The 26,949-nt window shown below is 38.5% G+C and overlaps 1 protein-coding gene and 1 long non-coding RNA gene across 8 annotated transcripts; both read right to left on the reverse strand.

The window, feature by feature from the left end:
• Window positions 1-397: 397 nt before the first annotated feature.
• LOC131300506 (regulator of nonsense transcripts UPF2-like) lies at window positions 398-18,950 on the reverse strand. Of its 6 annotated transcripts, XM_058326391.1 has the most exons (20): window positions 18,804-18,883; window positions 18,651-18,717; window positions 16,599-16,689; window positions 16,092-16,179; window positions 13,858-14,060; window positions 12,600-12,944; window positions 11,596-11,700; window positions 11,283-11,392; window positions 10,656-10,817; window positions 10,423-10,504; window positions 10,024-10,143; window positions 6,707-6,973; window positions 6,398-6,589; window positions 6,164-6,265; window positions 5,485-5,736; window positions 5,177-5,395; window positions 4,847-5,017; window positions 3,488-3,673; window positions 1,943-2,395; window positions 398-1,342 (listed from the first exon to the last, which is right to left on the reverse strand). In XM_058326391.1, exons 3-20 carry the CDS (start codon window positions 16,659-16,661, stop codon window positions 860-862), a joined length of 3,603 nt encoding a protein of 1,200 aa, XP_058182374.1. In that variant the 5' UTR covers window positions 16,662-16,689; window positions 18,651-18,717; window positions 18,804-18,883; the 3' UTR covers window positions 398-859. The 6 variants fall into 6 exon arrangements, with proteins under 6 accessions (XP_058182374.1, XP_058182373.1, XP_058182376.1 ...); XM_058326390.1 differs by lacking the exon at window positions 18,651-18,717 and having other exon boundaries at window positions 18,804-18,950; XM_058326393.1 differs by lacking the exons at window positions 18,651-18,717; window positions 18,804-18,883 and adding an exon at window positions 17,729-17,752.
• A 1,301-nt stretch (window positions 18,951-20,251) lies between these two features.
• Window positions 20,252-26,687, reverse strand: LOC131300507 (uncharacterized). 2 transcript variants are annotated; one of them, XR_009190975.1, is made up of 3 exons: window positions 26,353-26,687; window positions 22,027-22,829; window positions 20,252-21,175 (listed from the first exon to the last, which is right to left on the reverse strand). It is a non-coding gene; the product is annotated as an uncharacterized LOC131300507 (long non-coding RNA). The 2 variants fall into 2 exon arrangements; XR_009190976.1 differs by having other exon boundaries at window positions 22,027-22,123; window positions 26,353-26,439.
• Between the last annotated feature and the right edge of the window lie 262 nt (window positions 26,688-26,949).

Raw genomic sequence — 26,949 nt, forward strand, 5'->3', positions numbered from 1 at the left:
AAACAGTGATCCCAATCAATAAAACATGACGACGGAGTGCAATATAATTAATTTGGAGGAAATAAATATTTACACCGACAGTGTAAAAAATAATACACAAGATACTGTCGAATTCCTTGGATTAATCATCTAGCAAATGTAGCATCTATTCTAACACTGCAAATGCTGACTTCCGCCGAGAAAAAAAAACAAAAAAAAAAGCACGTCAAATAAACATCCCTATCGTTATGCGAATATGGAGCATCTATTCTAACACGGCAACTTGATGCATGATGCATCAAGACGAGTACCATGTGACATAGCTATGGGTAAACAATAAACCATGTTGACGGTTTTGCAGAAAACAAATATATGGTCCCGTCCCAGAACGACAGCATCGCGTATTAATCAGCAAGAGTGATAAAAAAATTCCGTCCTGTAGAAACCACATATTGCAAAGTGAGTCTCAAAGAGACTCCAAAAAATCACAATATTTCACACCCAACCTTTTACATTTGACAAAATATATATTGGCAGTTGAAAAAGTTCCAGGTAGCCAGAGCCCACAACCCAACACACACAAAACATTCTTGAAACTCATTACCACCCAATATGAAATAACCCTCCCACAAGTGACTCCACAAAAATGCATACCTAAATGGAGGAACACGTGAAATTAGGGTTCGGACCTTTGGCGATGCTTCCAGGAAAGAGATGGAAAGAAAGACTTCAATCTCGTAGTGGGTGAGATATCCATGGGATATATACTCCAACAGATTGTTGAATAGAAGTAGTTGTATTTACATCAACCTAGTAGTGCGAGAGAGCTCAGGGTGCCAAATCAGTCGCTTACTCTCTAGCTTTGTATGTTCAAAATACCTCACTTTCTTCTTCTATAATAGAACCCAGCACCTGCAAAATATTGATGGCGATGACGTGATCCAGGAATCCTCTTCACGTCCCCGTTGGAATCCACACTTTGCATCCAGCTCATTGGTTGGGTTTCAAAACCACAACTCTCCTCTTCCCTCTCGTTATATTCCAAGACTAGCCTCTTGATGTCTTGTCTCTCTTCAACCTCAGCCGCTTCTCTTTCTTTTGCGCTCCGCACAAGGGAGCAATCGAGCGGAAGGTATAGCTGTTTCGATCGTTGCTTGTTCCCACGCTTGACGAGAACTCTGACACTAACCTCCTTCCCGCCTTTTCTTCTTCCTCCTGCTTCCTCATCTAATGTCTCATCACCGCTTTCTAACCCTTTTCTTCCATGAAGGTCTTCTGTGCGCCCCACAACCACGTTCATAGGTATTGCCATGTTCAGTGAAAGCCGGGAGCGCGGTTCTAGCTTCCGTGAATCCAAGCTCTCCTGCATTCACACTTCAAAAATGAGCATCAACTTTTGACAGAAAGCCCTCAATCTGGTTATAGTAGCTTCAAAAGTAACGCAACTCCAACAACAATCACCAAATTGGAATACATAGCGATCACGTTATGTTCCAACTAAAATAGAAAGACTCCCTCTGAATATATGAGGATTTCAAACCAAGGAGTTTGACATTATTAGCTTAAATTAAGATTTGATGGTTCACATGTTCTTCGCATATTTGGTTTGGGAAATTTATCATCCTGGATGTGAAATAAATACGAGTTCAGAGTGATTTGATTACCTACAATCCATCTTCCACTCTAGTTTCACAAGCCACGTATAGCTAAACAGCCTAAACCTCTTTATATTTATGTTGAATCAAACCACAAATCCCTTGAGTGGAATTCCATAGATGTTGGAATGAAGCCTCAAGGTTGGTTGACAACAACTGAGATAAAGCTAATAGAGATCGCAGATATCTGTCTCTTTGCTTCACTAGATATAACCAATTTGAATTCGCCTTCAAATGGAGTAGAAAAGAAACAAATTTGGACTGACCCATCAAAACCGTCTTATGATTAACAAGTCCCTGCACCATACCTGCATCAGAGACCTAAGTTCTCTGTCAAACTCAGCTTCCTCCTCAGGATCCACATCCATCACCTTATTCTGCCACACTCGAACTTCTTCATCTTCATCAATAGAAAGAGCACCTCCATCACCATAATCATCCCCACCGTTGCACACATCATCATGATTCTCTTCATGCAAACCTTCTTCAACGCCATGCCCATTTGGGTCAATGGTCCCACTTCCTGAATAAATGTCATGACACACCGCTCCATTTTCCTCAAGAGGAAGGTTATGTCCATTCGCGGAGATGGTGCAAGAAGTATTCCCAAATGGAGGTTTTCCCATGTCTGAGTGCTTCTCACAGTTGGCCTCATCAATGGATACAATCCGCTCATGCTCCACAAATTCAATTAAAGCATCATTGACTTCTTCAATTGATGAATATCGCATCATGTTTTGGCATAAATCCGCAAACAAGTCCTGCAAAATGCTTCAATTTGCAGGGTCATATCACTTAGAAAAGGGGTCTGTTCATAAACACCAGACGACCTAATGCCTCCAAGAAGGTAGCAGCAGAGAGGCTCCAAGCTACTGCACATAGAAGATTACCCTGTATTGTAACACAAACTGATGTTTAACGGCTTGTGCCATAGTACAGCTAGGGGCCCTAGGAATTTATGCCTCGAACTTGGAATTGGCCCCCTTAGTTGAAGTTGAATTATTACAAGCTACATTACCTCATTTCCTGGCTAGCTCGTTCTAGCCCTAAGATCATCAGGAAATCCCCAAAAATTTATGATAAAAAACACAGGGTAACCTAAACCTATCAAGTCAACTTCCAATTAGCAGAGAAAGACATCCCCTTCTGTTGTTAAAAAAAAAAGGATCCTGGGGAGAGATGGAGACCTTGAGGTGGCCTTGCTGCACATACGCATATTTCATCCTACTGGCCCAAAATTACCAACTAAGAAACGCGGGTATCGAGACGGTACATGACTACAAACAAAAAAGAGGGGCGAGGGCTGCCAACTCCTCTGATTGTGTAAGTGGCGCCAAGACGTCGATTTCTGTCCACTAAATAGATGGTAGTTAAGAATTCGAACATTGAAAACAATTAAACAATTCCAATCAAACTGAGAAGAGGTACAAATCTTAGGGAAAAAGTGTAATTTATCCACAAACATTTGGGCTTCCGCAGCCAAGGATTTTAAGGGTATTATAGAACTTTTGGGTTCAGGACATCATCAAAGGTTCAGAGAGAAGAAACTGCCATATGGTCAAAAAATTACTTCTGTAGGTTGATTTAGACTGAGAGCATCTAAAAAAGTGCAAAAAAAAAATGACTCAAAGGTGAATAAGTTCCCGAAAATTTTTATGAACTACCCAACAGCTTCTGGAAAGTTGATTTTCTTAGTACAATTTCCGCAACCTTTTGTAACTGGTTTTCTCTAAACTTTTCAAAAAGTTTGCCCATTGTTTCCAGTCATCAAAGCAATTTTTTAAAGCAACTAGCTCTGAGGCCTACAACATTATACTAAATTTAAGTTGGAGAAAAATATATCTACAACTGACCTGTAAGTCAAATTCAATATCCAGCGGTATTGAACCTTTGCGAAGAATGTAACTCTGGAAATGAAGTAAGAATTCATCAAGTTTTCTCTTTGACGAGCCTCGATCAAAACAGTGCCCACACGTATGGAGGAGTGTAATAACCATCCTAATGCGGAAACAATCTTCCAGTGAGTCCAACACATCTTGCTTAAAACATGAAAAGCCAAATAGTGTACAACTTTAGGCCTTGGGAAACACCAAACTTGTTATTGAACAGAGACAACCAAAACTCATATGGAAACTGAAAGATGTCTGAACTCCCAGAAAAATGCTATGAAAATGGTATTTATTTCTTCGCATAAGAAATTGAGTAATTTAAGTTCATAAGATATTCCTGCTTCCTAGCACTCCCTTCGTAAAGGTGATCTCTCCATACTCAAACAGCAACAGGAGAAGCCATGATGTAGTGAAACATGTGACTGGAATACAAACTTAAACATATGCATCAATATTATCTGGAGAAGTATCCACAACCATAAGAAAAATAGTGCCCCATGGAATTATCATGGAAGTGATAAAGGCTTACACCTTGGTGTCACTCTGGTCCTTTATGTAAGGCATGTAGGGGTGCGGGCATCTCAGGTAAAGTAAATCAGCACCTCCTTAAATGGAGAAACAAGGTTCAAGTGATGTTTAGTAATCAAGTCCTAGTCGAATTTGAGGGCCTCCTTCGTTGAAAGACTCACTCACCATCAGCAACTAAGTATATCAGAAGTAAAGTGATATTCTAGAAACAAGCATGAGAAACAGTCTGCTAATGTCAATGACTGTTCCCTTGGAAACCTGGGACAAATGGGACAATTGGCATCCTTGAAGACTATTATACATGTCAGTGACCTCCTGGATGCAAACTATTTGTTCTGATGGACAAGAAGGAAATCTTATAACCACTAAACCCTGCATTTGACTCCTCTCACCTTTGCCTTTCTCTGAAACACATGGGCTTAAAATGAGGAGGGTTTGCTTAATGGTGCCTGAGAGGAAGAATTGCGTTGTGCGGCTTGTGCCACTTTATTGTATGCTTTAGGCTTTTGACACTAGAGCAAGATAGGTTTCCCATTATCAATGATAATTTATGATACTTGCAACCAGTCAAGGCATGACAACTCTGTCCTTCCTATATTGTTGGATGTAATCCTTTAAGGTAGGTACAGGAAGTTAACAAAATTTACTGCCTTTTCTTTGAGAGATCCGATTGCCTAGTTATTATTATTAATTTATTATGCATCAACTATGCCATATAGTACACACACCAAAAACCACTATAAATAGAACTGTAACACAAGAAAACAAAAGAAAAATAAACCAATAACTCCATACCTCTGCTTTCCCATGCCCAAAAAAGAGAATCAAATAGAGGGTATCAAAAATGACAGATGAATTTAATTGTTCATAGTTGTATAGCTCCCCTAAGAACCGCATGTGTGCAATGCGTCGTTGCTGCATCCCAATGCCATTCAATTCTAGCCCCACCCTGATTTCTTCCAAGACCTGGAAGTAAAACCATTGACAGTTACAGCCTTAGCAGAAGGTAAAATGGAAAGAAAAAAGTGAATGCAGGTGTGCATGCACTCACAGAGCTGCACACAAAATGCCAACTTTATCTATTAAATAATCACCACTAACATCTCCTCACAGAAAAGAACCAACCTCATCAACAACAGCAACTGCAAATTCATCATGGTAGTGACTCAAACCAGCAGTAAGTGAAGCAATTAAGTGAATTTGACCATACTTTCCCTTGTGAACCTTCATAAAGCATTTTAGAAGATAGGACTCACATTCACTCCACGGTAGTCTATGAAGTTGTTGAAGCACATGGTCAGTGGAAGACTTGTCAAGATCCGAAAAAAGTAGTTTTCTGATGTACTAACAAGTCCATCATATAAAAGAGATAAGTGTTAGCTGGCGCCTTGTCATATTATTCAGCAAATATTGAACTATAGCATGATGGATACCTGATGTAATGGAGGACGAACTTTAGGGACGCGTGTAGATCGCTTTGGTGGTTTGCACGAGTAATAAGCATTTTCTACGATTGTTATGTGATGAGGATCCAAATTTTTGGTGTTTTTTAAGCGCATCATTATCTCCAACATGTTAGCCATCCGTACAGTAGTTTCCGGAGACCGGTAAAGAAAACGGCCACACGTCTCAAGAAGATTGCAAGCAACTTCAATATTATGATGACTAAAATCATCTAAACAAGCCTGGTAGAGAGAGGAAAGTGACCCCCGTAAGCAACATTAGCAACCTTAATTAACTGTGTAAATCCAAACAATAATTGATTTCCAAACTTAAGTTAATGGCATGACCTCTCAATTCATTTTCCAACTAGAAGCCAAAACACAGCAAGATCTACTTCGGTAAAACTTACATGATGATTACTGGAGCAATAAATTGAGGACAAACTGAAAGATAACCAGTAAAAAAGTGTCTACTTCGTATTACTCAAGCATGCAAGAAAAAATATAACAAAGGTTGATTGCACATCCAAATATCTGGGGTTTGGACGAACTTATTCTAAAATTTCAAGATCATGAGAAATACGAAAGAAGGAGAACCAAAAGATCAGAATTTGTGAGAAGATTACTACACAGCCAAGCCATCTATCAATTGACTACTTCCCATTCATACCTTTAAACAATTAAAAACAAAGCCAGCAGAAGCAATTCTGAACTTGCAAAGTTCTCCAATGAACCGAATATTCCTGATCTTTGTTTGAATTTTCACTTCATCCTAGAAGAAAGATGCATTTTCACCCAAAAAGTCAATGCTGGGCAACGTTGGCTTGATGACGAATAAAACGCAAAAAACCATTGGAAGCATCCAATCGTATTTACAAGCAAGTGTATTGAACTAAAAACATACCTTCTTAGTTATCAGTAAGTTGAATGCTTCCTCTAACGACTGAAGGAGCATGGAAGAGACATCCTTCATATAAGTTGACAGTGTTGCAACCATTCGTGAGTAGTATGGCAACAGACATGTCCTGGGCACGTTAAACAATGCCCTCACAAGCTTTTTCCGGTTTGATTTCGAATTTATGTAACAAAATTCAACCTGGAAAAATAACAAAATGTGGCAACAAGATCCTCAACCACAAGGTGCATAAGATATAGAAATAGAACCACCACCACAACGATAAACGCAAAAAAATCAGCAAGCATAGGTCATTACAGTTAACTGATCAATCTGGTCACGGCTGACACAACATGGAAGCCTCTGCAGAAGACCATGCAAATTTGTTCCTTCAAGAGCTTGAATTTTATGCTTTCCTTTTCCTCTTCTTCCAGTATCTTTGACTTTACCTTTCTCTTTGTCAGGATCTTTGGTCTTCTCTTGATCTTTTTCATCTTTCTCAAATTCTCCTTCCTGTGAAGTAACAGAATCCTCTGCAAAATCTGGGGTAGCCATCTGACCTTGGTCTGATTCGGATGCCAAACCCTTTGTTTGAAGGATTAAATGCAAGTTAAAATGCCAAAATAGATGATATGTTGAGAAGTTCAAAATTTAATAACTCAACTCCCACACATTAAGTCAAGGGTACATGTTATTTGAAGAAGTAAAGGGGGTCAACCACTGCACTGCAGAAGCAGCATATGTGCAACAATACGTACAGAGATAATTCAAAACATAAATTCAGAAGTGGAATCTTATGCAACTTAAGTGAAAAAGAAGAAGCTAGCCACACACTCCAGCTGCACTTGGGGAACGTCAAATCCAATATAGCAAAGACTAATTAATATATAGGAACAAAACAGAGTTAATACCGTCTGTGCACCTGGTAATAGCCTCTGTTACGTAAAGAAGCTATGATGGATGGGAAAAAGGCGATGATATAAAAAAGATGAACATGAAATGTCAATTCTAAAAACTGATATTCTAGAGCAAAAACAGTTTAGGAGGTGAAGCAAAATGAAGGATAAAAGGTTGCAGTGAGGACAAAATGATCAAGCATGCTGAGGCAGTCGATAACAGATGCTTTCAGCAATCGAGGTTGAGGGAAAGCATAAACTATGACTCGTGCTTAAGGTGCCAGAGATGTGTTCTATAAAAGGTTAAGGTCAACCGCACTTGTAGTGCTTTAACTGTGTGTTCTCGTAGAAGCATGACATTTAATGCGTGAAGAAAAAAAAAAAAAAAACAAAGGCCGCTACAAATAGCGTACTTAACCCCGTGATGTACCTTAAACTTAAATAAAGGTAATCTCAACAGTCAACAGAGGCTTGGAAGGTTAGGTCTTGACTATATGACAATCACAGTAATGACTATCAGTATTCTGAAATTCAGGTTATTGTCAGAAAAAAAAGAAGAAATTTCCCAGAGGTTTGTTCTAGGAAAATCTTCTCTCTTCCAAAGTAACCAAAAATTTTGAAGAGGTGAAAATAAAGTCATTGACGGAGTTCTGATCCACATCTAATCAGATGGGGGACCCACTTGAAGTCCATGCCTGGTTTTGTGGCTGAAGGGGGTGATGATTGAGCGCCAAAGGGTAGGAAGGAGGCAGCACCAGGCATCCGCGAGGTATATACAGGCACGTGGTGAGGCTGGTGAGGTAGGAAAGACAGCAGGGTACATGGAACTTTTGGACATGGGAACATAATCCAAACTCTTGGTGGAAAACAACAGGGGTGAAGCCGGTCGAGGAGGATAGAGGGACACATAGGAGCCAGGATCAAATTTTCGCTAGTATGTGTACTTTCGGCAAGCATAGAAACAGAGAAGTTGAAGAAAAATTTAACCAAAAAAGACAAGTTTGAAAATACAAGAAATGGTTAGAAACATTAACCTAATATTAGATTAGCAAACACATCCATTTATGGGAAAAGGGTTAGAAATTGGTAAATGTGAACAAGAATAAAATCAAGATGTAAACATTACTGTTAAATAAAGAGTCTCAAAGTATCGTAAAATAAATTTCAAACCTATGTTGACACAACTTTTGATTTGCTATTCTGTTGTTTCTTTATGTATTATGCAATATTCTGCTCACTCTCGTTGCAAACAATGGAACTCTATAATTCCATTATTGGCCTCATTTCAGTCTTTTAGAAAACCACAACTTTTGGGCGGTTTCCCATAATTTTGTTGATTGGTGGGGGGGGGGGGGGGGGGGGGGGGGGGTTGCGGAATTTTGATGGCTTAGCAATGGTTATCTTTTGGGTTGGGAAAATTTTGAAATAGGATCACAATTCCATGGGCTTGGGTGGGACAGGGCTGGCATTTGGAGGCCCAAGGCAAAGTCCGAACAAAGGGCCCCATGTTTTTCTGGGGAAAATTTAGAACCAAATTGTTAGAATGTATAATATAAATGGCATTATTTTTCTAGTTAGTTTTATCTAATTTGAACTCGTAAAAAACTTAAATGAAACATAAAGGTAAAATTTAAAAAAAAAAAATTATATAACAAGTATTCTTGCATTTCTACGTAGGAAGTGTTGCTATAATGATGTGTTATTGTGAAGAATTGTACTGGCTTTGTGGTACCAATGGAAGATAGAATAGTTTGGGTTTGGGTTCAAATCTTAAGACACCAGTTCCCATAAAGAATACACTTTTTCAACCATTTACCAATTAAAAAGGAAGATTCAGCGCCCAAGGCTCAGACTTGAGACCTTGCCCGAAGGACACAAGCGCCTTGCCACTGGTACACAGGAGTGGATTGGCAAGTTTTAGGCTATTAATTATATATATACATATATATATATATATATATATATATATATATATATATATTAATTACTAATCCTGACTTGGGGGCCCTATTTTGGACCCCCAAAAATGGAGGCCCAAGGCCACGGTCACTTGGGCCTTGCCCTAGGGCCGGGGTTTGGAAGGTGGTTCCTCTGAGGGGTTTTATAATGATGGTACGGATAAAATTTAAAAAGCAGTGGAGAATCAGGATCCACTCCACCGTCGAAGAACCTACTACTACATGAAGTCGAGACCACGGGAGTGCTCATACTAGTCCCAAAAGGGTCTCCAAAGCAATGTGGAGACTGAAGCCCATTTTTGGACAAAAGAGGAGTGTTGGTGGATCGGGGTATGCAGACTAGTTGGTTCTCCAAAATAGCTTTCCGGTGCTGACTAGGGGAGGAGATCTGCAAAGCATAATCCATTAGGGAGGAGGAGAGACGTCTCTCACAAAGCCGCTAGGGGCATTGGGGCAGGGCCACAGGAGTACCAGAAAGGGGAAGAGGGAACGCAGACGTGGATTAGTAGATTAATAAATGGGGAGGAGTCTTTGGACCTCCTAAATTCTGCAGAGTGGGGGCAAAGTGGAGTCAGGCTTGCAAGCAGATGCGAAGGATCAGAAGGGGGGAAACTGACCAAAGTTCTTATCGAGGAAGACCAAGTGAGTGTGTTCGGAAAAAATTAGGATCCGAGCAAATATTTTTGGTTTCTTATTACAGATTGTTTGGATGAGGCTTTTGTGAACCTTCGTGCACAAAGCAAAGGTCAAGGCTAGAGAGGTTCGTTATGAACATTAGAACCTGGGGTAGGGAATTGTGGTTTGCTTTTCCCTTCTCTCTCGTGGCACTTTTACCTCTCTTCTTTCTTCTCTCTCTTGGATGGGGGTGCTGAGTCTGCTGACCCTTGGCCCAAGTCACAACCTACAATAAAAAGTATATCACCTATCAATGAAAAGTAAAAATCAAAGATATGTGCTAAAAAGAGTAACATGGGTTGCCATCCCAGAAGTAATTAGGAATAAAACCTAGATGATACACAATAATTTGCAGATACTAAAATAAAGTGGCATAAAAATGTGTCACGCCATACGAGAAAGTCAAATTATTAGCACTGTTTCTACACAGAAGCAGCAACTTTTTCGCAATGTCTGTGCGAACGAAAGAGTTACCCTTATAGGGAAAGCAAGACTGGTTCCTTACACTTGGTTGCTCTTGAGTCGTCAGAGATTGCTCATGCACCTCGGGTCCTGCTTCACCAAGTAATACCGCTGGAAGGAATACTCTGTGGGGAACAAACACAGTATCTTAATGACCTTCGTGTCAGTGAACTACACTTCAAGGAACCAGCATCTACAACACTATCCAACGCAAAGAAATTTATAATGGCTTAACATGGAATCACCATGGACGTTAATAATGCAACAAAAATAAACCTGAGATCTGGTAAGTATTCGTAGAAACCTCTAGTATCTTCATCATCCCATAGTGCTTCAAGAATAGAAGAATCTATTCCAGCACTGTCCCCAGTTGTCACCCTTGTTATGTGACCATTCTCCGCCATCACTGGAGGTTCGATGTCAAGAGCTTCAGCTAAACTATATCGCACATAACATAGAATTATCAGTGGAATCAATGAAAATGGAATTACAGAGAGAATAGAAAGGTAGACCTGCAGAGAAGTGCCTGCAAACAACCTGAAACCACATAAACCTACTGGATGTTAATCTATCTTCTAATTATGAAGGGCAAAAACGATTTGTTTCCCAAAAAGTGAAGCCATGTAATACTTTTACGGTTCTAAAATTATCACTACTTGACAAGATAAAAAGCACACTGTAACTACGGTCTCCATCTGAGCAATGGAAAATCACATATAGGAATGTCATCATTTATGGATACCAACAAGGAGATACACCTAACTTAACAAGGATGGTCTCAAATTTCAAACCCTAAGGCCAAAAGGGGATGAAATTAATATAAGAAATGCAGAAAATCGTACCAAAAAAACATGGCAACCAGAGTAGATGTGGCTTAATCAAAAGAAAGAAAACTCAACTTACGCTGAAACACCACGGTACAGATGGTCATAGGATTTCCGCAGCTTTTCATACAAAGAGGCGTTTTCATCACTGACGATCTCCGCATTTTCAAGCTCCATTTGGCAAAGTGACTTGAATTCAGTTGGGGAAACAAAAACAATTCCATCAGCTACCAGCCTACTAGCACGTAAAAGGAAACAAAAGTATACACGGAAAAAGATTGAGTTCTCCACCCAAACTAGTATAAAATCCCAGTGATGCAAAGGACATTGAATCAATGAAATGAAGGTCTACCGAAATACATCAACATGCACAAAGGGGTCAAAAGTCTTACAGTATGTTCTAACCGAAGTAGGTCTGTTGCAGCATTATAATATGAATGCAACGCCTTCGTGAAAAATTCCTTCTGATCCGCTGAGATGTTTAGGCCCTTATAAAACTGCAATAGTATGTCAGAAAGCATAGAATACTGCCTAAACAATAACAGGTACAATGACCCGAGTTTTGCATAAACTATGCCGTTGTCTAAGTCTTTCACAAAGCCTTGAATGTTATGCTTCGTACGAGGGAAAAAAATGCCAACGTACCAGAAATAAAACAAAGAGGAATATTAGCTTTAAAGCTAGGTGTTATGTGCATGGTTAAGAACTTGTGGGGTGGCCCATTACCAAGGTGCTGACGCGGATGAACAGACACACAAACATCATTCCCATGAATGCAGTTCCGGGGATAGCGTGTATCCGAGGTTTATGCAACCCTTTGCTACGGTCTTGGTTTGTCTTGATAAGAACTTAAAGGCAAAACTGCACATTACTTTCATAACCTGACGTTGTAGTACACTTCCCTGTACAACCTCCCTCTCATGTACCCTAGCCATCCCTGGGTATTCTAGTCCGATACCGAGTCAGGGCACCAATTGTCCCCTACACTTAAAGCTACTAGAAAACTGGCCCAAGAATGTATGTCCAATGCCTACACACAAGATGTGGTGTCAAGTTCCTAGTCATCAACATGTACGGTTAAGCTAACCCAAACTAGAAATTCCGATGTATAAAAAAAAAAGAATCTAACCCAAACTGGAAATCATTAAGTGTCATCAATAATCTGAGAGCAGTAAAAACTGAGAAGCATGAATACTAAATGTTTACCCAAAAAATCTAACAGGATCTGAAATACAAAGCAACTGAAAAAACACAATCCACGAAGAACAGATGATATATCTCAAATGGATAAACCACAAAGACTCTCCATGTTTGTTCAACAATATGGAAGGGAGAAGCACTTAACCATAGGAAGATTGAAAAAGGGAACATTAAAACAAAAGAAAAAAGGTTTCACCTCGTCAAGAATTTCATGCCCAGAAAGTGGAAGTCCAAGGAAAGTCTGCCCTTGTCGCGCAAAACTGGCAAGAAGAGACAGGTTCGTCTGAGTTGCGTCTCGGTCCTTTAAGTTCTCTACGCTAGTAAGATCCTCAATGATACTTATGAAAACATCACCATCTTCCACAACACCAACAAAGTAAAGTTCCAAAAGGAGTTTTAAAGTGATGCGCTTCTTCATGGCTGTTAAATTCCTGTCTGCCTCCAACTCATCCTCAGTTTTTCCAGCAAGGAAAACTTTTAAGAGGCCCTGAGTCAGAATTGCCGAAAAGTCTGTGTACCTTTGGTGAAGTGAAGAACAAACCTACCATGGAAACCAAAAGGGAAAACCAATGATAATGCATGAACTAAAAGCATAAGAGGAAATACAAAAACAGGCACAGTAAAGATAAAAGTATTCTGTTAATGCAATCAATAATTTAAAAATGGTTGAGTTACTTTCCCCACACAAACATGTACCATACATGACAGTCCAAAATATCTAACAGGTAAAAGACAATACACAACAAACAAAATATTAGCAATGCCATCAGTCAACATTTTTAGAGCGTGGCTACTACTAAATCAACTAACTTCCATTCTCTTCAAATTTACACGGTAAACCAAATTCCTGCAGTGAATCAAAGTGAACTAACAACTGCTAAAGCACGGTCATTCTTGTAAAAGGAATGAAAATATAATGTCGTACACAATATGCATTAAATGGTGATGATATATGGATAGGATAGTCTAGACTAAATATTAAAACCTTCTTCTTTGTAGCGATTCAAAAATGAGAGAGAGAGAGATAGAGAGAGAGAGAGAGAGAAATCAAATTAATTTAGGAGGACAACGGTAAATCGTTTACCAGTGGTACCAAAACTTCACCTTCCAAATTTGTAGTTGATTACTTGTGATTGTATTAGAAAACTTCGGGCAATTGCTTTAGATCGCTAAATCCATCCATTGTTTATGAAAGGAGAGCTGCCATTAATTGGACCATGCATTTTAGAACGTAAATTGCTAGTGCATTAGTGTGCTCTAGTAACAGAAGTTAGCCATAGAAGCCTTGAGATAATTTCTTCATGAAATAACTAACAGGATAAGCTATCGATAAATTAGTTAAACGAGAACCGAAAGACTCAAAGGAAAAGGAAAGATAATGAATAAACAAGAAAAAATAAACCATATGAAGTAGTGCTCAAGCCTCAAATACATCAGCAAATATCAAAATCTACCTGAACTACCGCTTGTAGGTCCGAAGATCTAAGCTTGGCATCACAAATAGCAGTCACTGCTTCACTGACAAATTTGCCTAAGTTGACACTTCGCAACTCATCCATCAAACTTTCTATCTGTGCTTCATTAATCTGCTTAAGTTTCTTAATAAGTGCAGTTTTGTGCTTAATGCTGGAATCTAATGTCCTCAGAAAACGCGAGTCTGGAAGAACAAAGGATTAATATCAGTGCAAAAGGAACTGGTATTCTAAAAGTAAAATGGCAAATACTTCACTTTGTGAATATAACGACCAAGACGAGAGTAACAACCTCCCTCCATCCTTGGTTGAAATTTTGTGTATCTTGAATTTTTTATGGAACAATTATTAGGAACCAACAAATAAGGCTCTTGCATCTCGTGTACAACTTAAGGAAACAAGCTATAATCTGCTTGGGATCAAATACATAGGTCTGTCAGCCAACTTTTTTCCCAAGTCATATCCTCAATCAAACTGCAGGCGAATCTGCATTTCTCACAGTCAACCATCTGCATTCTCTTTAAGCGTAGGAATCACAACTATACTTAGACGCATAATCGTATCCCACTCCCCTATGCAGTCCATGTACCATCGGATCCAGGAAATGCAATGAAACTCAATTGCGCAACCCAAACATATTTTCTGTAGTATTGTCCAGTTTCGCCCTCAAATTTTTGACAGTATGATTGCTTTCTTATTCCCTACAAACCTTGCTGCTTTTAATAATCTTCCCTGCAAATATTTTCTTTACCTGATATGTAAACTTCATACGTACAAGGACACCCATTTACAAGGAAGGAAAAGCACCTCTTAAGGGTAGTAGCATCCGAAAGGGAAGCTTAAAAGTTATAACTGATGAAAACAGCACATTCAAGGTAAATAAATAAAAAAGAAATGCCATGATTACCAAAACTTTCTAGAAGATCCCAAGAATAGTATAGGAATTGACAGCATATATGGATTATGGACCAACTAAATAACACATCTAAAGGTTTTTTCATCATGACATTTGGGATCTAGAATCCCTGAACCCGTGTTTAAAATTATAACGTTCCATTATCCTAACATCAACACTTGCCAAGGGATGGAGAAGTCTTGACTTTCACAAATGTGATGGAGATGTCATCTTTTTATCTATCCTGCATTCCACAGAACAACACTTCATTGACTCAATAACCCTCTCATGAACCTGCAGACATACAGAAACTAAAGCACTTCCTATCTTTTCTCCATCTTGCCCCAATTTTACATGCAAAAACCTTTGCAAATCTTTTTAATCAGACTACCGAAAAGAATCTCTTAACACCAACTTCATCTAATAGTATGCTAGTAGCACAATAGTTTGTCTTACCTAAGATTTTAAGTTCTTGAAAGAGATTGTGTATCTCGCAGAGTGCCACCTCCAATTATTAACTGGAGACACAATCTCCTATTGCTAATTGAAGAAGGTGATTTACACCACAGCCAATGGAAACAACAAATAATTCCTATTGCCTGAAAATTTTACTACAAACAACTTGGCAAAGAAGCTCTAAGAACAAAACAGTTTTGAGTATGCCAAAGCCTCCCACAACTTTAATCTTCATAAGAGCATTGAAGTCACAACAATCGCCTAGGGGGCACCCCATGATTTTCGGTCTTATTCTCTCAATAAAGAGACTCAAGTTCCAGTCTCATTCAAGTTTTCAACTACATGAGGAAAATAAGAATCACTAAAGGTGCAAAATCTATTAAACATTCAAACACGGAGTCGCTATAATTCCAGCTACCCCCAATTAGTTTATTGAGACATGATATCAATAAGTTAGAAATCCGTAAATTGTACTGCAAATTAAGGTCATATTAAGATAATATCAACCATGTCTATGGGTATTTCAATTATGTCTATGGATATTAAGTTATAAAAACCAAATCAAGCCTTATGTCCTAAGAAATTGAGGTCAGGTACTTGAATCGTTTTCTGCCATCCCACACTATCAAGGCTACACGCAGGTTAACACTAATAAATCAAGATATAGATAAGTAAACATTAACGCTATTAACTTCACACAAAGTTGTTGGCTTTATTTTTTAGATAACAGAAATGTTGTTCCATAAGAACTAGGAACCATTGAGACACCTGTGCAAGAGAATAAACAAGTCACTGAAGGATTTTGGAAATATGAAAGCAAACAGAAATCAATTGCAGCTGAAAAAAAAATGCAACAGCTACTAACCGGGCCTTTCAGGGTTCAAGTTATTGTGACGAAGTGCCATTCTCGCTGCCACTAACTTCTTCAATTCCTCATCACGAGCAACAGCTTCCTAAAACGGAAAACCCACAAGAAATAGCTTCTTTTAGAGATGAAAATCACACATATGGATGCAGCAAAGAAATGCATAGCCTATTGTTATGTCATCTAGAACCAACTAACGAAAGTGAACTTGTCATGTAAACCAAACCAAACCAAACCCAACCTTATGTCCTAACGAAAGTGAACTTGTCATGTAAGAGTAAGATAAATTCATTTTCAATACCATATAATCTGAGCCACAATGACTGCAAAGTGTAGCCCTTGATACATAGTGGCCAATCTGGTAAACGACCTACTTGTTTTTGGAAGTCCATTATAATTGAAACATGAGAACTGAGAATCACAGAAATTGGAATGAGCAGTGAACCAAGTGATAGGTGAGCATTCAAGCCATCTCATAAGATATCATGTCAAATGCACCAAGCTCACCTCATTATCTTGTTTTCCATGAAGTTCAACTCCAACCCGGCACTCATCGTGTGGATGATCCATCTTCCTACTACTAAAGGAATATATTTACCTGCAAACAAAAAGAACGAAATTAAAAACTAATGATCAACTCCAGTCCATAGAAGAAAGACAAGTAATGAACCATCAAGTTCTAATTCCTTGAAAAACAAAATCTAGACACTAAAGCCATTAAACTTGGGGAAAAAAACACCCAAAGTTACAATGAGTCCCACAAATCGTTAACGATAAAAAGTCAAGATAAGCAATGCTGCGCATCAAGTAGCATTCAAACTGCAAAAACCAAATTAGTACATCCAAAATCCTAACCTCACAGAACTAACCTATACAAACCTAAATGAATTGCCAGCAAGTTGGTTGCCCTCGGGGCCTCACCCTATTGGGCCACTTAGTGAGTATGTCACATGTGAGATGTTAGACTAATACGGTATAGCACTGCACCACTCCCTTTGCCACTGTTGCATTCTTCCTTGGAGGAAATTCTCGGTGGTTGTCAAGGAAGCGCGAGATTTCTCCCAGCCCTTGTAGGTATCACAGCTTATATGTGACAATCATAGACTTTCCTCATTCTCTTTGGGCATGCTTCGAAGTCCTGTAATTTTGGTCTATGGATGCATTATAGTGTGGATTATTGCAAATTTCAAGTGCAAATACATACAAAACCTCTCCAGCTTGCTTCTCGAGGTCTTCTATTATGTTTCCCATCTAATTTCCTATTAGTTGGGAAACTTTCAACAAACTGGAGAACATCCAACTCAGGAGCGAGGGCTTCATCTATTAGATGCTGAAAATCGACTACTCTTATTTCTTTTTTAACTCATTGCAGATAGCACAAAAAACTTTTAAGTGGATTACTTGCTCATGGTGCTAATTATTTCAGCAATGGCACCCTAACGCTGGATCTGGTGGATATGTATGCAAAAATGTACAATAGTAAAAAGCACAAAGACGTCAATACTAGATTTACGGTGTTGTGGATGTAAACCATAAAATTACTACTCTCACTAACAGCTTAAGTTGCTACGTGAGTTGATGGTTAACATTCTAATATTGTATCAAAACAAGCAATAGATCCTGTGTTTGATCCTCACCGATAGTTACACTTGTTTAGCCCACCAACCGTATGTTTCTCATGTCTTTCACTCTTGTGTGAAAGCCTCTCGAGATCCAGCCCATCATCCACTCAGTCAGATCTTCTTGTTAGCCCACTTTGATTAGCCTTCCTTTAACCAATACGATCAGCATATCATGCCTACAGTCTTGCTCGATTCGACCTTTTATCAGTTGGTTGGGTAGCTTGAATAGGTTTGAGAAGCAACTAGAAGAGTTGGATCTACATTTTGTTTACTCAATTCAATTGCAGTCTCCAAAGTCCTCATTGATTGATGGTCCCCACTAGAATTTGTGGTAATTGGCAGCCTCCGAAGTCCCCATTAGTACAGTGCTAATTATTATGAGCACACAGGGCTCTAACTGGCTACACATGGGAGGGTGTGCGAGGATATAGATAATACGGTTTCCCCTCTCTCTAACAGCTTAAGTTTTCAGATGGTGATAAACAATCTAATAACGCAGTTGTAGTGATAGGTTGAGCTTGTTCTCATTGTATGACACTCCCGTTTGGTTTGAGGTTGTCCTCTTTGTTTACGCTCCCTGGTGTATTACTATAGGGTTTCTTTTTGTATCATTATCATTAATGATAGGTGAACCTTTTTTGCTGATAACCTTTTTTGATGATCAAAAAAGAATTCTAATAACGCGGTTCACCAAGTGTGGGTTACATCCACTGCCATTGCGGCTGTGTTCACCCGTTATAAAGAAGAATGCAATAGATACATCAGAATTGCGCTACGCTACGAAACTAACACCATTATCAATATTAACGCATGTTGGTGAAAAAAATAACATGATCGGCCATTATCTTTGTTGCTTTGAGACGCAACTACAGTAAAACTTACTGAAATAACATAAAATATGACTTGGAAACACTCAATGATTACGATGTTAATGTACATCTTTTACTCTCTCCTCTGCTTCAATGAGTTCAACTTGCTACATTCTCGTTCGATACTCTTAAACCCTTGATCACAAGGGATGATGAAGAAAGGCTGGGAAAAAAAAGAGAAACGTATACACACGCAGAGTATACAAAGTAGAGAGAGAGACCTGGAATGGAGAGAGAGAGAAGGAATTTCGCAAGAACGAGGACGAAGAGCGATCGAACTGTGAACCCTAACCATTGGACAATGGGGATTCGACTACTACCAACGGATCTCTAGTGATCGGTTTTAGTCTTTTAGACTTCTACTGGGGTTTTTCTTAACGGACTGTAGAACTGTTTTGAGGAGACATTTTTAAAAACTGTTATTGAAGAATAATTAAGAGGAAAACATAATTTAGCTCTAGGATTTTTATTTTTTAAATACTTATTTTTTGTTTTATGTGACAAATCATTCTCATATAATATATTAATTTAAATATAAAAAATAAGTACTTATTTTAATTTGTGAAATACATTGTCATGCTTATTTCAGTTATTTGATTTGGGAGTCACTTTTCCATGCTCATGTTAATGCAGGACTCACTTCTCTTTTCTCCCATTTCATTTTTTGTATTTGTCGAAAAAAATATAATAACTATGGATGATTAGTAATTTTTGAAATCAATTATTCATCTCGATGAAAAAATAGAAAAGTACAAAAATCAAAAATTGAAATTACAAAAAAATTCATATAACAATACTCGGACAGAGCATCTCAAATACTCCAACCCATCCCCTATTTCTCCATATTTCCTCTATATTTTGGAGGAAATTCTTACTCCAAATCTATTTTTCACTCAGATTTTTAAAGATAAAATTTGTCCAAACATGCCCTTGCAGCCATTAGTAGTGGGTATTTGATGGACCGCTAGTAAATTTGGACATTTAACTGCATCGAAGTTAAGGCGTTGGGATAAACCAAGTGAAGTATGACTTGTTTGCTGGGATAAACCCGGTAAAGTATGACCCATGTAAATTATTGGCATGAAATTTCCTTTTCAAGAATGAGATATGAGTACAAACTCCATGCGATCTCAATGTTCATCTGATACCTCAACCACCAACTGATTGACCAAACACGTGATGGAATCGTCTGAAAATTTACTTCTATTGAAAAATTCACCCTTCTGTCTGAAAGCCCTCAATTCTCACTTTTTATGCACTAAAAAAAAGTACTCCCTCCGTCTCTTATTTATAGTCCGGTATTTCATTTTGAGCTGTCCCTTAATAAGTGTCCATTTTATAAAGTTAGTGGGTAAAAATTGGTGAATTGTCTATTTTGTCCCTAAAAGTATATTCCATTTTAAACAGTAAGTGAGTAAAAATGTAATGATGATGGGTAAGTAAGGAAAGTGGAGGAAAAAATTGATGTGAAAGGTATAATGATGATGTCTTTTTAATAAGTTGAAATTACGAAGCAGGACACTTAAAAAGGGACGGAGGGAGTAATAAAGATGGTCTTTCTCATTAGAACTGTTCTCTTTCAAATTGTAAAAAATAAAGAGCTATGCATAACTTTCATTCTTTTTTTACCACAACAACTAGTTCAATGATTTTGATTCAAGAAGAGTAAGAGTTTATAAGTTTTTTTTTTTTTTTTATCAATTTTTGTTACAAAAAGTTAAACTTTTAAATATAAAGTCACTTTGGCTCCATCATGTGTTTGTACAACTAATAAACAAAATCCTTCCACCACAAGATTTTCTGGATTTCTCAAACTACTGAAACCACTGAGAATCGCCTTCTCATCCAAATGCATAGCTAGTAGCTTCACTCTACGTCATTCCTCAACCTGATTGAATTCAAAGAATCTCTCACTTGTAAATCCACCCCGCTGGGTCATCTCCTACAAATCTAGGGAAATCAATCTCAGTGTACCGAGTTTGGATGAAATTAGATGAAACCAAAGGGGACTTCTGTTGCACGTGAGAGGAATTCTCACGATCGCCTTCTGGATTTTGTGTTCTTGTACGCACTCTAATCGTATTTCATACTTAAAGTTGCGATGACATCCATGATTCCTTCAAGGAATCATCTTGATTTGCATTTTCCTTCAAACTGCCTAATGGCTTCCTCAGCACTCTTTCATTCAAGGAATTAGCTAGCTAACTTCCCTGCCAAAACAAACTAATCTGCGCTAATACAGCCTGAGCTAAGCTGCAGCAACTTCCCTGCCCGGTTTCATCAACAGAGAATTCCGTTCCATTGCCGTTTGAAGCAAGTTTTTCAAGGACTCCATAGCATTTTGCGACTATGGCGTGTGTAGATGGAACGAAAAGGTTACTTCAGATGAAGAGGAACCCCACCAGCTGCGCAGGCGCAGTTCTTGTTTTCATGGCAACATGGTAGCTTAAACAATGCAGATAAAGCCAACTCTTAGTCCTAGATTTGCTGTTTCTAGATGCCATTTCAAGAAAGGTATCTCTCATGCTTCACCAAGTAGCTTTGTGTTCATTACTTCCAGCGAACAAGTGTTATATCCTTGACTTCTTTGATCCTAGAGAGTTCAAGAATGACAATAACGTCAAACAGGTTCCAAAAAATAAAAATTCAACCATCAGCCACAACTTTCAGTTTATGATGATTGATTTCTGGAAATATTGTATCACATAAAAATGAGAAAGTTGAAAAACTAGTCAAATTAATTTCAGACTTGGTTCATGGTTAAGATGGTTCCTACGGGTATGAAGTCCATCGTGGTAGCGATTTTCCGAAGGCAAGTCTTATTTGAACCAAAGAGGGCAGTTCATGTCCATAACAGGATACTCTTTGTTCTTTGAAAAACTTCCTCCATTCTTCTCCTGTGCCGAGCATTTTTAGGCTCCTACTTGGTTCAAAACATTAAAACAAGTCTTAAACATGAAAAAACTTTTCAAGAAGGAAAAATAGTCGCATGCATGCTTATATTGACTAATGAATCAGATCAAATATCCAAAGAAGTACACTAGAATATCAATCAAGGTACGTCAGATCTCATGCTCCTGGCGTCACTTTAGATTTGGGATTGTTCCACATGGTTTTGTTCTTCACCTGAGAGAGGATTCAGAGGAAAGTGACAAAAACTTTCCAAGTGAACACCACATTTGTATGAGATCTAAGGCAGCATTACTTTCACTGCTAATACTCATAGGTGGTCAAGCCAAACCCATAGCCAATCTACAGTATCAGAACTTGAACTTCCAAATAGACAACTAGATCTGGTGCTCTTTTACGGGACATGATATTTGGGTTTAAGTCTCATTGGTGCCAGTTGCAAAATTTTCTTCCCCCATTCCTTCCTACCTATGGATCCCAAGTCGACGAAAATAGATGATAAAGATGAGTTCAAAAAAGTAAGAATCAGATTACCTGATTGGATGATTGGAAGAAGGGTAAAACGAATTGCTGCAGGCGCAACCACAGCTTGAGCCTATCCTTGCCATTGTTGACAGATGTTTAACAAAGCCTACAACATAAATTGCGTAACTTACACACTGGAAATCATAAGAGAACCTGATTCAGCCAATAAAAATGAGACTAGTATTACGTCCCAAACAAAAATGTGTGTAGGATATCACTATTGCGTATTTACTGTAATCGCTAGCTCAGTTTGAAAATACATTGAAAGGTGCTGGTTCAAATAAATTCATAGTTCATACACTTGACGTCTCCCAAGCCCGGCCAAAAAGGATGAAAGAATTCAAGAGAAAAAACTTACTGGTAGTTTTATGCCACTACTAATAACTAAAATTTCACAACTTCATAGATACGCGTAGCTTTATAGGATACAAGTTACAACTCAGTTTTTGAATCTCTCCAAAAGATTTGGAAAGAGGATAGATTTGCGAACAAACCATAGCTTACAAGTTACAAACATAGTTTACAAGATAATGGATTCTCTTAGTCCATTTGTTCAGTTTTTGAACAAACCAGAGATTTGCAATTATTTCAGTCTTTCCCCCTCTTCCTCGCAAAATACAAATATCTTCTCTTCTACAATCTCTCGTTTATATTTTCCGAACAAGACAATAACAAGGATAACATTTCTGGCTCTTCTTTATCTCATGAATTACTCAAGTAAGGTGGAAACAAACCATTATGCTTCTCATTCTCTTGTTCTCTCTTCTTTTATCCCAGACTTTATCCTTTCTTCTCTTTTCTCACCTGTTTTGCTAAATGGACAGTAAATGAGGATGGGCATAAGCCCAAAGTACCCATGAATCAAAATTTCTAGGTCGTGGCAGTCAAGTTAATGGAATTTTAAATGCTATAACGCAAAGGTTTGTCAAATTTCGAAGCACAAGTTCCAGAACAATAGCAAAATGAGCCAAGCAATTGAAACTATCGCAGAAATTACAAGAAAAAAAATCAATTAAGCAGGCTACTTCTCAAAAGGAAAATCGACCAAAAACATACAAAGAATATCTTGAGATGCTGCATTCATACGCGGAGGAATATCAAGAAGTCAGATCAGAATAGAGTTGTGCGTATTGATTGGCAAATCTATGCTAATGTGTTTGCATCTGGTTGATGTATCTGTTCTTTGTAATTAAGTCTTCTAAACTTCTTCTGTAGTCAGCCTCAGCTGGTGGGTAAGCTCTAAAAAGCTATCCTTTACTATTTCTGTTTGCAGCTTTGTTCCCTGGTTTACTTGTTAGTTCTGTTGTTTGGATTCTTGTTCTGGGGGATGCCTCTGTGCTCCTGTTTTTCAGTTCTGGTTCAATAAAATCAAACTTACCAAAGCGAAACAATAAATGACTGCAAAAGGTGAAGGGACTGAAAGGAAGAAGTAGCAGATCCAAAATGCGGGAAACAATTGTTCCATTACTAAAGGTAAAACAAAGTCAATAAACAATCTATAGGGGGACCTTCTCAATATGAATCCCAAGCTGTGAGATTTGATTAGAATCAAAATCCATGAAACACTAACAGGTTTTAGTTCAATCTGAAACAAGATGATTAAGTGGGAAAAACACAGTAATGAGACTAAAGTCACTAAGGGCCTGTTTGTTTTGGCACTTTGGATTTAGATTTTGGGTAATGAGTGGAGAGAGATAGAGAGAGAAATTTTATTGGGGACCGTGCGCAGAGATAGAGTCCAAAATCCAAATTCTAAAACGAACAAGGTCTAAACTACTCCTACCTTTTCCAAAGCGAGAGCGTGACTCCGGACCAGCTTGAAGCCATTATTGATAACCGACTTAGAACTCAAAACTTAAGTCTTGAACATTTTTTCAAGATAGCCTCTTCCCTTTTAGTACATATTTAACAACGCGGTTGGCAAATGAACATACGCCAAGCAATTTGTATAGATGTACAAATAAAGGCAAAGCTAGGGGATTTGCGTCATTGCCTTTGTTATCAATTCGTGAAGGGGGTTGCGTACAAATTTAGGAGCGCATCATGCTTTGCCAACTTGTGGAAGGGAAGGGAAAGTAAAAGAGAGGGAAAACATAGGAAAAGCGTTTTATAAATGAACATATTTAGTGTTTTAGGCGCATAGCCCTTTTGCTGAAAGTAATGACAGATTGTTACTCTAAAACCATCAATCCCATTTTTGCTGCTAAATTTGATTGCAATTAGGTAGAACTCTTTTGGTCCAAGTCATTTCGAATAGCTAACTGATGGATGATTCTGAATCTGATGGGAATGTCTACTTTAGTGGAAGTTGTTTCATTACATGTTTATTACTTTTGTGGATCTTCCAGCATTGCTGTGATGTTATTATATGGAATTTTTTGTTTAACTTCAGTGCCTCATGTTTAACTCTGAGAAGAAGACAGTCCTCTTGATATTTGCATGGACTAATTTATTTCATGTTGATTAGTGACTTAATTCTCTCTTATAGATTTATTTTATATCACTATGCCAAATTTTAGCATTAGCGGCATGAGAAAACTGCCGTTAATAGTCCCAAAACCGCCGGTAATACTCAAAACCGCCGGTAATAGTTAAAAACCGCCGGAAAAACAATTGTCGGAAAAACAAAAGCAGCATTAGAAAACTGCCGGTAATAATACCGCCGGCAATAAAATCGGTGGTTAAATTTTTTCGCTTTCCCAGGAATCGAACCCGGAACCTCCGGATCCTATAACGCGCATGCTACCAACTGGGCTGACTTGCATATTGCGTCGTGTAGGATAAATAATAATATTTATATTATACGGGTCGGTATTATTTTAAACGCCGGTAATAAACCGCCGGTATTAAAAAAATCGTATATTCTATTATTTCCGGCGGTATTTTAAAAAACCGCCGGTAAAAGTTTGTAAAAACGACATTCTTAAAAAAACTGCCGTTTTAGGTTGTTATTCCCGGCGGTTTTACTAATGCCGGTAAAAATTGCTTTTAACGGCAGTTTTTTTACCGTCGGTAATAATACCGCCGGTAAAAGCTATATTTGGCGTAGTGTATGTCATGCTTTCGAGTGACATTGCATTTGAATTTGTTTGTTTTGGTAGACATGGCGAAGAAACGATATCTTACTTGGGACATGGAGAGCAGTTCCAATCCCTGTCAGTCACATGATATTTCACATTCTACTCTTCCACGGCTCCTGGCCACAAAGAATTACTCCTAACAGCAAAGAAGCAAAGAATTACTCCTAACCGCAAAGAATTACTCATGGCCACGAAGAATTGCTCTTGGCCGCAAAGAATTACTCTTGGCCGCAAAGTTTTGCTCCTAGCCCCGAAGAATTGCTCTTGGCCGCATAGAATTACTCCTGGCCGCGAAAAACTGCTCTTGGCTGCAAAGAATTGCTCCTAGCCGCACAGAATTGCTCCTGACCGCGAAGAATTGTTCATGGCCGCACAAAATTACTCATGGCCGCGAAGAATTGCTCCTGGCCGCAAAGCGCCGAAATCGACGATGACGGAAAAAAATCACCACCACCACTACAGTGAATGATTCCGCTGAATTCGAGATTGACTCCCAACGAGAACATGGTTTGTCACTCTTGGCTCCACCGTCAATGTCCTTGGTGGCATCGTAAGAAACAAAACTAAAACCGAAGAAGAAGAAGAGGAATGGAGAAGAGAGAGGGGGGTTTTAGGGCAAAATCGTCCTAAATCTATATAATTTCACTGCCTCACACTCTTGTAAGGCGCGTGTATAACACTTCACGTTAAAATGGACGGAAAATGGTCTATTTGCTCATTTTTAGAATCCATAAGTAGGTAATGTGCTCACTTTTGAACCATAAGAGGGTATCCGCACATGGCGATAACCAATGGGTCAAAGTGGACTTTGCCCTTTTAATTACATATGTATAAGAAAAACTGGAAGTTCACACAAAGGATGCAGTCCAAACCGAAAGCGATCATTTCCATTCTCAGTCCAAACATAAAGCGATCATTTCCATTCTCAAGACCTAATACTCCATCCCTAGCAAAAACCAGTGCTAGCAACAGTAATACACAAAGTAGTTGACGATTGGCTTAATTTAAACGTACATGCAATGGAGCAAGAAATTTCTTGTTGTCGCAGATTAATAGGTGTACAAAAGACATCAACAGATTAAGAGAGAAATCTGTACAAAATCGAAATTAGCTTACTGGTTAACAGGTTTGAAGTCTTAATCTCCTACAATGGAGTGAGAATCTCTCATATAAACAATTAAACAAGTAGTGATCAGCTTTTGCTTTTGTTTTTGCCAAGAACAATGAAAGCTATACAAAACTGAAATTAACGTACCTGTTACAATGGAGTAGTGATCAGCCGAGTAGTTGCTTCTCTGCTGAACAACCACAATCTCTCTCTCTCCCTCTCCCTCCCTCCCCTGTCTCTCTCTCTCTCTCTCTCTCTCTCTCTCTCTCCGTCGGGGACGTCCCGGAGTGAATTTTTAATCTTTGTCATAATGGGCTTGATACTGTATAGCCAAGTCTATTTTCATAAAAACAAATTCACATTGATCATCTCCCATTATGAATCGTTCAGAATTCGATTCAAACGATCTTTAACATTGTTTCTTTTCTTCGCAAGCCCTACGACTTGAACGATTTCGATCGTAGAGATCAATCGAAACAAGATCACAATTTCACAAACTCACGTTGCAGGTCCCATAATGCACGCTTCCGACGTCGTTTCACCTAACCGAGCAACAACTCTTCCGCGTCGTTGACACAAAGGATTTGATAGAATGTGGCCAAATCTATTTTAACAAAAACAAATTCACAGTTATCATCTCCGATTATGTACCAATGAGTACTCGTTTCAAAGGATATTTGACATGGTTATTTTTCTTGACAATATCTGAAACATGAAGGGTTTCGATCAGGGTGATAAACTGGA

This window comes from Rhododendron vialii, chromosome 9a (genome assembly GCF_030253575.1).
Source record: "Rhododendron vialii isolate Sample 1 chromosome 9a, ASM3025357v1".
NCBI lineage: Eukaryota > Viridiplantae > Streptophyta > Magnoliopsida > Ericales > Ericaceae > Rhododendron > Rhododendron vialii.

What these genes read in the sequence shown, in the direction of transcription:
- LOC131300506 (XM_058326390.1), bottom strand. Translation starts at nt 16,661, where the DNA reads ATGGATCATCCACACGATGAGTGCCGGGTTGGAGTTGAACTTCATGGA. An exon ending in GGCATGAAATTCTTGACGAG is followed by an intron (nt 11,701 to 12,599) that starts GTGAAACCTTTT and finishes ATACTATTGCAG; the next exon opens with TTTTATAAGGGCCTAAACAT. An exon ending in CGACTCAAGAGCAACCAAGT is followed by an intron (nt 10,144 to 10,422) that starts GTAAGGAACCAG and finishes TTTTTATTGTAG; the next exon opens with GTTGTGACTTGGGCCAAGGG.